This window comes from Thunnus maccoyii, chromosome 2 (assembly GCF_910596095.1).
Source record: "Thunnus maccoyii chromosome 2, fThuMac1.1, whole genome shotgun sequence".
In the NCBI taxonomy this organism is placed as follows: Eukaryota; Metazoa; Chordata; class Actinopteri; order Scombriformes; family Scombridae; genus Thunnus; species Thunnus maccoyii.
Genome location: NC_056534.1, coordinates 35,959,190 through 35,976,085, shown reverse-complemented (window position 1 = coordinate 35,976,085; position 16,896 = coordinate 35,959,190). Strand labels below are relative to the sequence as shown.

At 43.3% G+C, this 16,896-nt stretch overlaps 1 protein-coding gene across 2 annotated transcripts in view; it reads left to right on the top strand.

Moving 5' to 3' along the window:
* LOC121906861 (alpha-1,6-mannosylglycoprotein 6-beta-N-acetylglucosaminyltransferase B-like) overlaps positions 1 to 16,896 on the top strand; it is a 122,623-nt gene that overhangs the window by 66,483 nt on the left and 39,244 nt on the right. For both annotated transcript variants that reach the window (XM_042426049.1, XM_042426039.1), the window contains exon 8: positions 2,321 to 2,490. In XM_042426049.1, coding sequence (XP_042281983.1) covers positions 2,321 to 2,490 — 170 coding nt within the window. The remainder of the gene's footprint in view (positions 1 to 2,320; positions 2,491 to 16,896) is intronic.

Here is a 16,896-nt window from a genome sequence, read left to right as displayed (position 1 = left end):
ACAAATGCTCCGGTTCAAGATGAGACCAAACTTTTCTATGGATGTCAGTTTTTGAGCCATGACTAAGGCTAAAACGTGGCCTGTAACAGACTGAGTAAGGCTTGTTTTTAGCCTAGCCGATTGCCAGAAATGCCTTATGCTATGTCGTAATGCATATCGTAAAATGGCGAGGACTGCTGAAAAGACCAAAGTCTAATCTTTACCACAGGCTCATGTGGAATGGTGTTATAAAATAGGTTTTTCAATAACTGTTAATCACTGCAACCTTAAGAGGTCCTTGAGCATACAGTCATAAATGTGCAAAAAGAGATATTAGGTTGATGGGTCTGGTAGTATGTGAGATTAGCTGCAGACATGTACACAGACATGCACAAATACAACCAAAAGAATGATCCCCTCCAGGCTTACGACTGGCAGAGATAATAACCATCAAAGTTTCTGGCAAACTCCACACAGTTGGCCCTAAGCTCATTATGTATGTTGCATGGTGAAAGTTGTTGACTCCATTTGCCAGCAAAAGCAGCGGGAGGTGTTCATGCTGTGTTAGCTAATCAGGATTACTCAGCAGAGCAACGCTTGGACATGGCTGTGTCTAATCCGCTGTGAAAAGCAACGTGTTGCTCATTTCTCGGTGGGTTGCACTGATTACGCAGTAGCTAGGTGGACATGCATGACAGGACGGTTGTATGTAAGTACAAAGTTGGATCATAGTGTAACATACAAACTGTGATCAATTTGGCCACAAGTGTTTTAAAACAAAGAGTTTTTTTCCTCCTTGTTGTCTCCAACTTAGTCGCGGCGGTTATCTGTGTAGACATATGGCGCATATGAAATGAGTTGTACTCCGAGGTCCATAACGATGGATTTCTACATGTGCATGCTATTCCATTGGAGCATGAGGGGATAATTCAACGGGGATTTCAAAGAATTACTTTTTCAGTTTCCATAATTTCCTTTTGGAAGAGTCTGAAATTCTAATGATTCTAATCCTCAAACTCATTAAAACAGTTTGCAGTGTAGCAGCTTAACTTTCAAGGAGCTTAACTTTATTCAGCATGCACACATATATAAATATATAATGAAAATCAGATTGAATTAGATGTACTTTGTTATATACATATTATTCGTTTACATATATAAATTATTGGACCACCGTCGAGACATGTTGTTTGTAAAGTATGTTAATTTAATAGATGAACATTATGGTACAAGATGAAGAATGTCTGTGTGTTTTAGGGTGTATTATTATGGCTTTAGAATAATATTAATGAAGCGAGGGAGAGAGACGGAGAGATGGTGGATTATTCACAGGCTGGTTTTTAGAGGAGCAGACGGAGGCAGAGTCGTGGCTCTGCTCTGATTTAAAATAACTCTCTGATCAAAATCACTGATGCAAACCGACCTGCTGTACCGACAGTAGTCAGCTGAGTCCAGCTGATCAATAATCTTCAACTCAGTGTTGACCATACTGGGTAAAATGTGTCCAACTTGAAATGATCAAACTAACTTCTGAGTGCTCTCCGCTCTCCTCTGCTTGTGACTTTTTCTTTCACCCACCTGACTATGACTGACTTAGCCTCTACTCTTCACAACCTGTAAATACTCAGAATTCTGCTCTGATGAATTACTGCAACATGAACAATGTCATAATCGATCAATCATTGTCACCTGAGCCGAGTCGGATCAGACCACTCGTCTCATGGTCAGTAGTGGCAGTTGACAGAGGAAGGTTCATGTTATGAAAGCACTTCAACATGACCGAAACCTCCACATCAGAGTCAGCGATGATGTTACATTTGTTTGCAGCCGTGTGTGTTTTAGCTCTACGTAGTCCTTCTCATAATGTAAACATGTCAGTACATTATTAAAGGATAATTCCAGTTTATTACAACTTGTTTTCTAAAGTTTTGGTCATCATTTCTATCGGTATTAATGTTCTCACTGAGTTAATTTATGAGATCTGGGAATTCCTCAACATCGCCCAAAAGAATTCAAATGAAGCCAGAAACACAAAGTAATTTGTCTCCTTGGATTTCATTGTTTCAGTGTCTCCATGTTCCCAGATCTCAGTAATTAATTTGTTGATTCCAAGTTTTAACCAATAGATATGAAAATGAGAACAAGTTGTAATAAACCATCATGTGTGCTAGAGACTGATGCTAAATAGTGATCAACTGAAGCTCTTCAGATGAAGCTCTTGTACTGGTTGAATATTTAGTGAACAACTATGACCCACTATAGTGTTATAGCTGTGCTGTGAAGCTTCCCCACAGACTCTTATTTCACTTCTCTGCCACAATGTGTCCCTTTCCTCCTTTAGATCCTGGTCCATGTGGGCTTCCTAACCGAGGAGTCTGGAGATGTTTTCAGCCCCAAAGTGCTGAAGGGGGGTCCGCTGGGAGAGATGGTCCAGTGGGCTGACATCCTCACTGCACTCCATGTTCTGGGACACAACCTCAAGATCTCCATGTCTGTCAAGGAGCTGCAGGGGTGAGTTACTGTACTGTACACGCTGGAGTGTTTGACTTGTGGTGGAAACCAGAATAAACATCAATTTGAACTGGTATTAAGCAATTCCAGCAGCTGATATTTCTCCAGTTGACCAAATACGTGATGTGAATATTGGGATTATTCAGACAAGGAAACATTACTTTGATTGGCATTAATTAAACCAACGTATGGCCCTTTCTAAAAAAAAAAAAAGTGCATGTTTTGCTTATTTCATTTACTGTATAAATTACGTTCACTAATTATCTTGCCACAGTTGTGTTTAACTCGTTTATTTGAAGAGCTACAAAACATCTGACTCTTGATGACTTTTTACAATCCTCCGGTTATTTCTGTGCTCTTGTACTCCCACATATTTTATTTCAAAGAGTGCAATAGGGAATTGTGCTCTAATTACACCCCGTTCCCACTTAACCCAGAGATTAGGCGTGACGGCCCTAAGGTCCTGTTGATTTGTCGCCATATTGATCCCGTATCGACGCTCTCCAGCGCTTTCTGTCAGTGTGACAGCGCTGGTGTGTGTCTTTTTATCCCCTGCGTCAGCAAGCTTACATGTTTCTGCTGACGGATACAGCTGTAGTGTCAACACACACACACACACACACACACACACACACACATGCACACATACAGATGGATGTAAATCTGCCCTGTTGGGAAAGATTCCTCACGCTTGTTCTGTCCGGTCTATACAATATCTACTTCATGGCTGAGACTGAATAAATCACACAGGTTGTCAGGCTCCAAGCCCCGCGATGATGGATGACTAATGTTAAACAGTAGACTTATGAATATGGTACGAGTCTAAGATGACAAATAAGTCACGCCGTGGATGGGCAACGTCTTTATTCAGCCTTGATTGGTCCAACAGTCTTTGTCTTCTCTGCCGTCGTTGATCTCGGCGATGACACGCGTATATGGTATAGATCACTATAATGATGTCTGCAGAGAGACCCCGCTGTAGTCTGCATTTTACACTGTGCACTGCTTGCAAGAACTCTCACAAATCACAGAAGTATTGTATTGACCCCCAGCCTTTGGCAGTCATTTTGTAGACATATAACACCTCTGCAGGGAGGAGGAGAGAGAGTGGGTAAATCTAGAGGAATTTAATACTTAAAAAATGAGTTTAGAGATGGCAGGGACATCCACAAGGCTGAGTTCAGCTGTCATACTCGAAATGGATGGCGGTATCGTTTTTACTGTGTGCGTGTCACCGGAGTGTCTCGGGACCCATATTTTAAAAGCGGTCATTCTCACAACCCAGGATGTGATGTTTTAGGCGACCCTGCAGTGTAATCTAACTTACCAGCATGAAGAATTATTTCATCCACCACATGGAATGGCTTTGGTGAAAAAAAAAAAAAAAAAAAAATAGCTTTTTGCTTTGGATTACTTGGGGAAGCAGTCTAATCGTTCTTCCAACTGCATTAGGATCCTGACTCACTTCTATGAGGCACAACACATCAACTTTGTTTCCTGATGTCCATCTTTCCACTGCAGGAAAGAGGAACAGAACAGAGGAGGGTTATGCAGCGCGTCCAGTCGTTTTTTTTGTTGATGTGTCACTTTTTTTTGTTCTCACACCTTTCATTTCCCTCGGTCCCTGCCTTCAGTAAGACAAAAAAAAAAAAAAAATGAGAGCTAAGGTTGAAGCAAGGTGATAATGCAGTTTGGCTATCACATAGCTGAACTATAAAACCACTGTGGTCTCCTTTCATATGTCTCATATTTTCCCCACAAAACTGGCTCATCATCATTTTTAGAAAGTCGTACAGCTAAGGTTGGACCTGATGCTAACATGTTATCCATCACAGTTCCTGCCTTACTTCAAAGCTGACTCATTTGTGATTTAATAGCATAGAGTATTGTTTTTCTTGTCTTATGGCATAGTGAAACACACAGGGAGTATAAATATCATCGGTGAAAGAATCAACTAATTAACTTCTTTGTTTTATGAAAAGATTGGCTTCGTATACATTCACGTCATGTCATGCAAACACATTCACATTCATCTGTTGTCAGTAAACAGAAAAGTGGAAGCCATAATGATTGACCTTGCATCCTACATCCTATAACACCTTCAACAGCTAACGATCAACAACATTTCACACAAAATATCCCCCGGCGCAAATCAACAAACACATAAAATGTAATTTCGTACAATATTTCCAGATGATTTGTATGTAGATGTTGTTTCATTGTAGTAATAAGTTAGAGTTGTCATTAATCATTAAGCCTGTTTACACCTGGCATTAACATGTGTCTGATCTGATCACAAATGCACGTCTGCTGGTGTAATAGTAAGGAAGATATACAGTCCTTTGTTCAAACATTTGAGGTGCAAACTTTTACATTATAGTTCTATTTTTTTCTCCTCTGTCTCTCCCAATATTGTCCACTTCTGTAGACATACCGTATTTCCCGCATTGTTCCTCGTGTCCCCAATTATATGCAAAAATACAGGTGGATAGATGGACAAAAGCAGACAAACCATGTAGCCAGACACACAGATATAAATACAAACAAATGGTGAGATGATCTGGGCAGGCAGCCAGACTGAGACAAATGTAAAAATCAGGCAGACAGACAACAATTGCCCCCAGAGAGTCTGCTTTGTGGAAGTTGAGTCCAAACACAGATTTGGAAACAGCTTTGCTTTCCTTTGGGCAACACTGACCAGCATTAGAACAAAACTGAACCAAAAAGTGCCTCGTGTCCATCCACCTCCTCAGTTCAACTCCACAGTGGTTTGTATGTGTGTGTGTGTGTGTGTGTGTGTGTGTGTATCACATAGTCTGTGATACATTGTTCTCATGACCACTGAGGGTTATGATTGGCTGAGGAAGAAGAAGAGTGTGTGTGGCTGTAATTGGCCACTGAGGGGATGATTAGGGTCCAAGTTGTGTTACTGTATAGAACTTGTACCCTGGTCTGTGGTCTCCAGTCAGAACTGAAATCAACTGGCTGGACATTATTTACTGGAGATGCATGAACAGAGCACATAGAGGATGGCTCACAGTCAATACTGAGAGTGAAAGATAAACTAGTAGAACAAAGAATGACTTTATTGTGAGACCAACACGTTTTGTCTTCTGGCTTTCATCAGTGTAACCCGTACAACACATGAGCTCGTTGATGATTGAAATGAACTTAAAGCTCTTTTGGTTCCTGTTTTGTGCTGCTCTTCTTCTATCTTGTATCCAATAGTTATCTCTAAAGTAATGCGGGTTGTGGTGTTGTTATGTGGCCTGCAGGTTATAATAACACAAAGAATCATTCACTGATCATCTCCCTTTCCTGTGACAGAGCAAAGATGTACCTCAGCCCCGAGGCTGTCACTGTGGGGGCAGATGGATTGAAGAGAAAATGTGTATGGAGAAGCCTGTAAGGGGGGAAAGTGTTGAGTTGGCATCTGTGAAGTTGGGGCGTGGACTCTTGTTATTCAAATATGCAGATAATGGGGTTTTTTTTTTGAAAGCTCACCAGTTAATGCCATCACTTTGTTTTGAATCTAGGACTGTCCTTCATTAATGCACAAAGCCGAATACACAACAGCACACAAACCCTGAGTTCATTCAATACAGATTTTTGCATCTCTGCTGAGTGTGCACTTAACGTGGGCTAACCGAGTAGCTTGATGGAAATGAAGCTGAATACTGTGCCAATTAGATTGGCAAGGCACCTGAGATGTATTAGTGTGAGTGTGAGAATAGACGGAGCTCTGCCTGCTCTACATTACCCACCACCTGCTTCCAGAGAGCTGCTGCAGTCAATGTGAAGGTGGATGGTCAGCACCTTTTGTGCCTTTTCCTGTCACTGTGGTAAAGTCACATATTGAAAGCACAGTAATACTGAATGATTAAAGAATCTGGCACAGGAGAAAAAGAAATGGACGGTTCTACTGTGTGCAGAGAGTGCGGTAGCTCCAATGTGCTGTTTCAGGGAGCAGATGTGATAAAAATTGCTGTTTTTCTGGCACATTGTGTGTTATGCTTCAGTGTGGTGGCTTCAAAAGATAATAATAGGTAAGACTTAATTGAAGGTTGATTACAGGGTCCAACGTGAGGTTTATTATAGTCATCAGTAGTCAACAGTTTCACATTCACATCAGTAGTCAGCAGTCAAGTTTTATTTGTAAAAACCAATGTCACAAAGTCTGTCCAGTCTCATGATCTCTGTGACTCGCTCTTTCACTCTCTTGTGCCGCTTCTCTATCTCTTCCTCTTCCAACTTGAGGTGTCAAGTTTCACAGTCTAATCAACCCTGCAGGTAATGTTTCAGTTGCCATGGAGATCAGACCTTGGACTAGTTGGGGTTGGAGGTGGAAAGACACAGAGTAACAGCCAATCAACATCTCTGCTATAGTAAAGGAGATAGAAGAAGTAGGCAACCAAAAAAAGCCTTGAGTCTCTTTTGTCCCTGAGAAATTGGACAGTTTGACAGCAGGCCTACGGCAGTCTTTCTAAATTTGCTCTCAGGTGTACAGTGTGAGAAGTTTTTAGTTCTGGTATTCTTTTGAAATATAGATGTTGACATCATTTAGTCTAGTACTGAAGCTAAGGTCTCAGACTCTTAATATTTGTGTGTGTTTTTTTTCTTACGTCTTATCTGTCCTATTTGTCCTATCGGAGCATTGTTGTCTATTCCTGTTAAAAAAGAAAATCAGCAGTGTATAATGGCCGGTTACAACAGTTTTCAGAGCTGCTTTTTGTATTTTAGTCCTGCTTTCATGTCTATCTATCTATCTAGCTATCTAGCTATCTAGCTATCATTAGTAAAGTGTCAGTACACGTTGCATAATAGTCACAATATAATATCAGACTGGTAGTTTGCACTGATCATGCTTATGCCAGTTTGAACTTGCTTTTTCGTTACAGTTACATCGTCTTAAACTCTATGACCTTATTTACACCTGAGATTAACATGCTGCCTCGGTGATAAGAGAGCAAAGCTGCATAAAATCTACATTTGAGGGCAGGAGTTGGGTGATTTTTTTTTCTGCGCCTTTATCAGACCATTCCAAGTTTCATTTTGACCCTAATGTCATATCAGAGGGGAGCTTCTTGATATACTCTGATTATACACCGTCAGCTACATTCCCTGTGAGTTTAAGTCATTTTTTGTCCTTCCGCTGTAGCATTGCATGCTAACCCTCTCCTTCTGACGGTCAAGCTACCAAAGTCAACCAGTCACATAACAAGAGGAATCTTAATCAGTATCAGTCTGTCTTTCCCAGAGTTAAATCCTCTGGTTAGTTTAAGCTCTTTCAAAATAAGGATAAGCAGGTAAACAGGCATCTGTTTTTCTATTGTAATGATTAAGCTTTACTGTTGACACTGAACCTCCACGCTGACATATGATGGTTTTTGGAGGGGTTTTGGGGGTTCTGTTTTTTTGTTGTTGTTGTTGCTTTTCCCTCTCCTTCTTTCCTACTCCATATACATGTCACAACAGGACTATTAGTCTCCAGACAAATCAGTCCTGTGTACCAAGGGAAGTTTGACTTTTTTTATCATTTGGACATGTCATCAATATTAAAAGGCTGTAGAGCCTCTGGTGTCTCGGTGCGAGGAGGATAATAGTAAGTGTTACCTTTGGGCCTTCAGCCAGGTCAATGGAGACATTGTGTGTATGTTAATGTGCTTGATCTACCAATTAGTCTGTGTATGATTCTGTCTCCTGTCTTGATGTTTTATAGGAAGAGAAAGATTTCATATGTGAATCCATGTGTGTGCATGGATGTGGATCATAAGCTCATTGCTCTAAGTCTAGCGCTTCAGTCCAGAGATGGATGGCTTGCATAACCCAAGAGATTAATATAAAAAGAGCTATCTGTGATTACATAATACCTTATAGAATTGGATCAGTCCTCAGCTTCTCTCAGTTGGACACTTGCGTCTGCTCTAGTTGACCACCACCTACTTCACTTCCTTTGAATCTTCCTGCCTTCCCTTTTCTATTTTCTAACAGCGTCTCCTGTTGCTTTTGTTGGCCAGTTTCTTATCCTTCGCTTTCATCTGTTTCTCAACCTCAGTGGACCGAACGTGTTTGTTAAATGATTTGTGTGGTAAACTGGGAGAGTCTGAAAGTGCCAGATCAAAGATGTTATAGTCTAGAGGTGTCTGTAGCGATGCTTTACTACACACCTTCAGCTAGGAAAACATGTATTTCCTCCCAGTACTCATGCAATATGCAGAATACATGCATGTGGGCATTTTTTTAAGGTGTTTACTACATCTTCTCCTGTTTTGTTTTGCTGTAAAGTCCATGAAAACTCAAAGTCTCCGTGCCTCATAAATCCTCCTTCTCTGTCTCTCTATGTCTCTTCTCCCTCCGTCACCCCCCATCAACCTGACTCCCTCATTAAAGTGAAGCCAGTAGAAAGACCAGAGTCAGTGACCTCAGTTCACCTCCTTCTCTTTCACAGGCTGGCTACGAGACGCCTTATTATACCTGCCCCGAGCAGATAAGCACACACACACACACACACACACACACACACACACACACAAAGGACACATGCACAACTATGAATATCCTGTTTGAAACCTCAATCTTGCTTTCCTTGCCTCTTCTTAGCAATTAGGCTGCTCTCGCTTTCCTTCCATCGCTGCTTCCTCCTTTTTCATTTCATAACTTTAACACTTTTCTGTTCCTTCTGACTTTGTTGTGTAAGTGAACAACTATGCAGGTTTAGGGGGGGAAACAACTTGTAAAGCAGCTGACTCAAAACATTATTATACACTTGGCTGTAAGTGCGGCAGGGAAGCATCTCCCATTAAAAATATCCATACTTTGAGTTATGACAGGAAGATGCATCTGATGTCTTTATTCAAGAGAACCTGCTGAGGTTTATGAAACTCCTAAAGAGAGTTGTGAGGTAGCTCTTACCTCAAGGGAAACTGTAGCATTAATCAGTTTTGGGAGATGTTTGTGTGTGCATGTGTGTGTTGGGTATGTGAGAAAGAGTGTCAGCTTGTTTCTTTGTTAAAAACTAGAGTTTGCAAATGAGAAGTATGCTCAGTCTGCATCATTCGGTTTGTGTCTGTGTTAGCGGAAATAAACCACTAGCAAACTCCTCTCCTCTCCTCTCCTCTCCTCTCCTCTCCTCTCCTCTCCTCTCCTCTCCTCTCCTCTCCTCTCCTCTCTTCTCCTCTCCTCTCCTCTCCTCTCCTCTCCTCTCCCCTCCTCTCCTCTCCTCTCCTCTCCTCACCTCTCTTCTCCTCTCCTCTCCTCTCCTCTCCTCTCCTCTCCTCTCCTCTCTCCTCCTCCCCTCTCCTCTCCTCTCCTCCTTTCCTCTCCTCTCCTCTCCTCTCCTCTCCTCTCCCCTCCTCTCCTCTCCTCTCCTCTCCTCCCCTCTCCTCTCCTCTCCTCTCCTCTCCTCTCTCCTCCTCCCCTCTCCTCTCCTCTCCTCCTTTCCTCTCCTCTCCTCTCCTCTCCTCTCCTCTCCCCTCCTCTCCTCTCCTCTCCTCTCCTCCCCTCTCCTCTCCCCTCCTCTCCTCTCCTCTCCTCTCCTCTCCTCTCCCCTCCCCTCCCCTCCCCTCCTCTCTTCTCCTCTCCTCTCCTCTCCTCTCCTCTCCCCTCCCCTCCTCTCCCCTCCTCTCCTCTCCTCTCCTCTCTTCTCCTCTCCTCTCCTCTCCTCTCCTCTCCTCTCCTCTCCTCTCCTCCTCTCCTCTCCCCTCCTCTCCTCTCCCCTCCTCTCCTCTCCTCTCCTCTCCTCACCTCTCTTCTCTTCTCCTCTCCTCTCCTCCTCTCCTCCTCTCCTCTCCTCTCCCCTCCTCTCCTCTCCCCTCCTCTCCTCTCCTCTCCTCTCCCCTCCCCTCCTCTCTTCTCCTCTCCTCTCCTCTCCTCTCCTCTCCCCTCCCCTCCTCTCCCCTCCTCTCCTCTCCTCTCCTCTCCTCTCCTCTCCCCTCCCCTCCCCTCCTCTCTTCTCCTCTCCTCTCCTCTCCTCTCCTCTCCCCTCCCCTCCTCTCCCCTCCTCTCCTCTCCTCTCCTCTCCTCTCCTCTCCTCTCCCCTCCCCTCCTCTCTTCTCCTCTCCTCTCCTCTCCTCTCCTCTCCTCTCCTCTCCTCTCCTCTCCTCTCCCCTCCCCTCCTCTCTTCTCCTCTCCTCTCCTCTCCTCTCCCCTCCCCTCCCCTCCTCTCCCCTCCTCTCCTCTCCTCTCCTCTCCCCTCCCCTCCTCTCCCCTCCTCTTCTCTCCTCTCCTCTCCTCTCTTCTCCTCTCCTCTCCTCTCCTCTCCTCTCCTCTCCTCCTCTCCTCTCCTCTCCTCTCCTCTTCTGTCTCCTCACCTTTCTTCCTCCTTCTATCTCTGTTGGTGTGGCCCCCCTCCATCTTTGTCCTTCTGTTTCTTTCTCTTTCTCTCTCCAGTTGTTCCCCTCTAAGCTCAAATCAATGTGCTTGTTAACAACTTCACAGATTTTTATAGCGTTTCATCAGCCCTAACCCATGCTTCCAACCCTTTACAGACACACACACACACACTACAGTAGAGCACACGGTTGGTAATGACTTCCCTTATCTCTTGTCTCAGATTTGAAGAACTGAGGGGAAAAACAGTTGTAGCCCATGGGTGACTTTTGTCTTTTGTTACTGCTGTTTGACTCACATCTCGGCATGATATTGCCTCTAATTGGTCTGTGTTACACAACTGGGACTCGGAAATACAAATAGGACAAGTTGATGCTCGTGTTTCTTTAGCTGATTTATCACTATCCATGGTGTAGTTGCATGGGTGTGTCTGTGTGCTGGTAGATCTTTCCTTGTCATGATTTTTTGTACCGTATAACATCAGGACATTTTTATTACTGGGTTATACACCAGTCAGCCAAAACATTAAAACCACTGACAGGCAAAGCGAATAACATTGATTATCTTGTTTAAATGGCACCTGTCAAGGGTTGGGATATATTAGGCAGCAATTGAACAGTCAGTTTTTGAAGTTGATGAGTTGGAAGCAAGAAAAATGGGCAAGCGTAAGGATCTGAGTGAAGGGTCAGAGCATCTCCAAAACAGCAGGTCCCAGTGTGCAGTGGTCAGTACCTACCAAAAGTGGCCCAATGAAGGACAACCAGTGAACCTGCGACAGAGTCATGGGTGCCCCAAGGCTCATCGATGCACATGAGAAGCGAAGGCTAGCCCATCTGGTCCGATCCCTCAGAAGAGCCACTGTGGTACAAATGGCTGATAGACAGGTGTCAGAACACACAGTACATAAAGCCCATGCTGACCGCTGCCCACCACCATGGAGCAATGGAAGAAGGTGGCCTGGTCATCATGTGGATGGCCAGGTGCATGTGCATCATTTACTTGGTGGGGAAGAGATGGCACCAGGATGCACTATGGAAAGAGGGCAAGCTGGCAGAGGGTCCTAGCATTCATGTGGATGTTACTCTGACACGTACCACCTTCCTAAACATTGTTGCAGACCAAGTACACCCCTTCATGACAACGGTATTCCCTGATGACAGTGGCCTCTTTCATCCTGGTTTTAGGAACATGACAAAGAGTTCAACGTGTTGCTTTGACCTCCAAACTCCCCAGATCTCAATCTGATCGAGCATCTGTGGGATGTGCTGGAAAAACAAGTCCGATCCATGGAAGCCCCACCTCGCAACTTACAGGACTTAAAGGATCTGCTGCTTACGTCTCGGCGCCAGATACCAGATGACACCTTCGAAGGTCCTTTGGAGTCCACACATCAGCTGGTCAGAGCTGTCTAGGTGGCACAAGGAGGACTTACACAATATTAGGCAGGTTGTTTTCATGTTATGGCTAATCGGTGTATGCTGCAATGATGTGAATATTGTAATATGAGACCAGACATCATCTGCGATCTTGGCAACAGTGATATGATGTTGTTATCTTACCTAAACGCTCAAAACAGTGAAGTGACAAAATTCTCTGAACTTGTCTCTGTTTTGATTAGTCTTCACATCCACATCACTGATGTCATCTGCATAATGTCTGACATAAAACAATATTTGATTTGTTAATATCACCAAACCCAAACATCAGTCTTAAGCTATAGTGCTTAATCTTTTATGTTGTCTCTGGGCAGAGTCACATTTTCCCATTAGCCATATTGCCCCATGAAGTCATTTTGTCTAGTGTGCACAAACAAAACAGCGACTGACCAAGAGAGATAGAGAGAGAGAGAGGTGCGATTGTGCAGCGTGAAGAGGTAAGGCTGTTTCTGTCTCGGTCTTTATACGGCCGCAGTTGTCTGAGTATGTGTGGAAAGGCTAAGAGGGGTCGGCCACCACCAGCTGCAGGGCCAAAACAGTTGGCTCTGGCTGAACAAAGTGAAAGAAAAAGTAATGCTGGACAGACAGGTACAGTAAGGAGATGTGTGTGTGTGTGTATGTGTGTGTGTGTGTGTGTGTGTGTGTGTGTGTGTGTGTGTGTGTGTGTGTGTGTGTGTGTGTGTGTGTGTGTGTGTGTGCATTTTGTCATCCCAGACCCCAGCACTGAGGGCTTTCCAATCTCCTCTTACTGGGGAATGGAAGCAGTGGAGGAGAGTTCTAGTGCTGAATAGGCTCCAAGGCCTGGGGACACATTGAGCTCCAGTAAAACCGACATTATCAGCCCTTCATCAACCCCCCCCTTTCCCTCACCAAGCTTTATTTCTCATGAGAAGTCGCCTAAGGGAGACAGAAAAGGAAATAAGGAAAAGGACAGAAAAGAGAAGGTGGAGGAAGTGTAATCTCCTGTAGTAACACATCTGGCTTTACACCACACAGGTCTGGAGAATTTTAGAAACCATCATAACTCAACCCAGGGGTGTGATCTTTTAATCTAAAATTTAAACTACTGTAGGGATAATTAAATATATCATCTCTAATGATCTGTTTGAAATAAAGTGTAGCAGTAGTATTAGAGTACGTCAACACTAAGCCAGTTAAATTTCCAAATCTTTTTCTCTGTGTTTCAGTCCTCCGTCCGTACTAAAAAGGCACCTTTCTCCCCCCAGAGTAGACCTTTTACAGTGTGCACGTCTTAAAACGCTGGCTCTGTGTTTCACTGTGAATGGGGAAAACTGAGTTTTTGCAAAATGATGACATAAGCTGCCCAGCGAAGGGCAAGAAGAGCTTTCAGTCGCCTCTAACTTTCTCTGTGCAGCTGTTGTCATCATCCTGTATTTATCTTGTTTTTGTCAGACAACGTCGCAATTCTAAAATGATGTTTCATCACCTTTAGAATGACTGCTTTTAATGAGTAGTATTCAGGAGCCAAGATTAAATCACATTTCAAACATGAAAAGATTTAAATGACAACAACTATATTGTGAGTTCATCTGTATAAAAAAAACACAGTACAGGTGATCACAGAGAACGAGAGGAGACCCAACAAAGGCTGATCAATCAGAAGCTCTGCAGTCACAGACGGGGGGGGGGGGGGGGGGGGGGGGGGGGGGGGGATGGGGGTCGTGTGGCAGTAAAGTTAAAGACGACTTTCTCTGTGATCACTCACTTTAAATGTTGACATAGTAGTTCTATCTGACGAGTTCCAGCTTTCTTGCCCTCAGTAAACGAGGCTATTGTTGGCTAACACATATCAGATAAAAAGCAAACGTTGTTTAACAGATGATTATGACACCAAACTATCCGAGAAATGATACATTTGCATTAAACACCGTACATGGAGGATTTGTGGATATACTGTAGGTGAGGCTGCTGATTCGTAACATTAACCTGTCATTCAGGTGATGTAGTGGAGGCCCTGCGACTGAACAAAACCCTGTTCATTTGAATCCTGTACTAAGTATTTTGAACAAATAACACGTTAGTTTGAGTTTGTTTAACTAGCAGGACAGCTTCTTCCCACCACCATAAGACTCCTGCACTCAACACTACTAGTTTGTAACGGTTAGTTTGCAACTAACTGCATGAAAGGTGGGTTAACTTAGTGGGAGATCCCATAAAATCTCATAGATACTGTAGAGTGAGGCTGTAAATGATAAAAGGACTTCATTTATATAGAGCCTTTCTAGTCCTCTGACCACTCAAAGCTCTTTTGCATTCACCCGTTCACACACACGTTCATACGCTGATGGCAGAGGCTGTCATGGAAGGTGCCAACCTGCTCATCAGGAGATCTAATCTAATAGTCATTCACACACAGTCATCAGGAGCAATTTGGGGTTCAGTATCTTGCCCAAGGACACTTCAACATGTGGACTGGAGGAGCTGGAAATGGAACCGCCAATCTTCCGATTAGTGGATGACTACCTCCTCTACCTCCTGAACCACAGCCTCCCTGAGCCACAGCCGCCTTAAATTAGAAATAACAAGCCCTGGCTTGAAAGATTATGAACCATATAATGGTTCTTAATTGGTTCTCAGAAGGGGAGCGTGACCGCTACTGATTAATTAGCGTGCATCACCAGCAGAGTGAGCACATAGTCATCAATTTTGATGTTGGGAAAGGATGCAGTCATGCATCAACAGAAAATATCAATAGATATGTCTAATAGTTAGTTGCAACAGTTGGTGGAAGATCACATACAGTTCATACAATTTTCCTTTTCTTTCATTTTATTTTGACTTCTATCATTGATTCATTATGAGCACAGTTTTATCTGTATACTAGGTCAGTGTCAACTTCCTGTTCTTTATCTAGCCATTAGAGCACTTAATTTTATCTGAAGAACCTAAAGTAAGTTAAATGACAAAACCAGAGACACCAATTTATCACGTCTGTGCCAAGCACTGCTAAAAATGGGGTCAGAAACCTCTTATTATCCATATTTTACTCTAGCAAGCTTGACAGTGCTTGTTAGTTATATCAGAGCCCTTGTTATCTCTGCTTTCATTGAGAAGAGAGTTCAGCTGATGTGAGTTAAGTCAAGCATAATTGGGTTTGGTGCCTACGTGCTCGGCGTCCTTGGAGTTGTTATGAGTTAACACGAGAACCCGAAACATTTTTGTTCAATGATGTTGTCGGCGTCTCCTCCTCCTAATGACTTAAACAACGACAGGCTGTCAAAGCCGAGCTCAAACTGATGTCAGTACACCTGATATTTCTGTGCCCTCTCCAGGAGAAAATTGGGCCATTTTAGGGCAGCCAGCCTTGAAATTAGGCTGAGTGAAGAAAGGTGTTGATTTCGCTAAAGCTAAATAGATGGCCGTCTTTTCTCTCACCTTTTACGTATTTCCCACTTTGTCTAACTTTAGCCTTTTCCTTTATGGGCACATCAGTCTGACCCATCTTACTCTGTCTCTGGTTTATGAGGCAAATTCTGGTTAATAAGTGAACTCAAGGAGAGAAAAGTAGTTATAAAACACACTGGCAGTTCTTCCAGCGGATGCCTACAGTATCAGTGCAGACAGACACTGCTGTCATAGCGTCTCTACAGCTTATTCACAGGCAAGCCGACATTGTTTTTCTGCTCCTTTTGTCTGATGTAGGCAGATATAAGAGAGTCTATAACATCTATATCCTACAGAAACCACAACTTTTTTGTCTTTTTCTGTTTTTGTCGAGTTAAAATCAAATATATGGTAAATTTGAACCCAGCTCTCCCATTTCATGGAGCCTCGCTGTAGTTCAAGCAGGCATGGAAGTCACTTTATAGTCACATGTTCCATAAACCCTCCAATCATGAATGTCTGTGACCTGCCTTTCGCAGTAGGTGGTCTATATAAACTGCTCTTGCTGCTTCAGAAATGTAACTACCTCCACCTCCCCAGCCTGCTCCTGTATTGGCATTACACTTGTTTGTGATGTTTAATCTTTCTTTTTAATGTGTTCATAATTATCAAACGTTGTGTTGGGTGGGTATTGTGAGACAGTTTGCTCAGTTTAGTTCTAGGGCATCAAACGAACAGAGCCACACTGCCAAAATGCATATTGTTGCAATAAACCTCGATGTGAGTATCCTGAGATTTACTCTCTTGGTCTGCTGTGCAGTCAATTTAACCTGAAAAGACATTATTTGGAGGATAAGTGAGGACCTGTTGGAAATATTCCACCTTTATCGGCAGGATGACATGTTACAAATCATTGTTGTAAAATAAAATCTGACACTTACTATGGTTATTGGCGTGTGCGTGTGTGGTCTCACACATCTATCCGTCTGTGTGTGCCTTTCAGTTCCCTCGATTTCCTCCTTCACAACCAATGCCAACTCTTATTCTTCCTGAGTTAGTGGGATTAGATCAGAAGTTGCTGATGTAGGGAAAACAGCAGACCGCCTGACGTCTTGGGAGACAAAGCAGGAGCAGGCTCTATTAGCGAAGGGTGCGTATGCAGTGGAGAGGTGTGTGTGTGTGTGTGTGTGTGTGTGTGTGTGTGTGTGTGTGTGAAACTAGAAACCAAAGTCGAACCTCGGAGGTTACTGAGGTGAATTTTCCATTGTTATTATCACTTCATTGTAAGCATCACTCT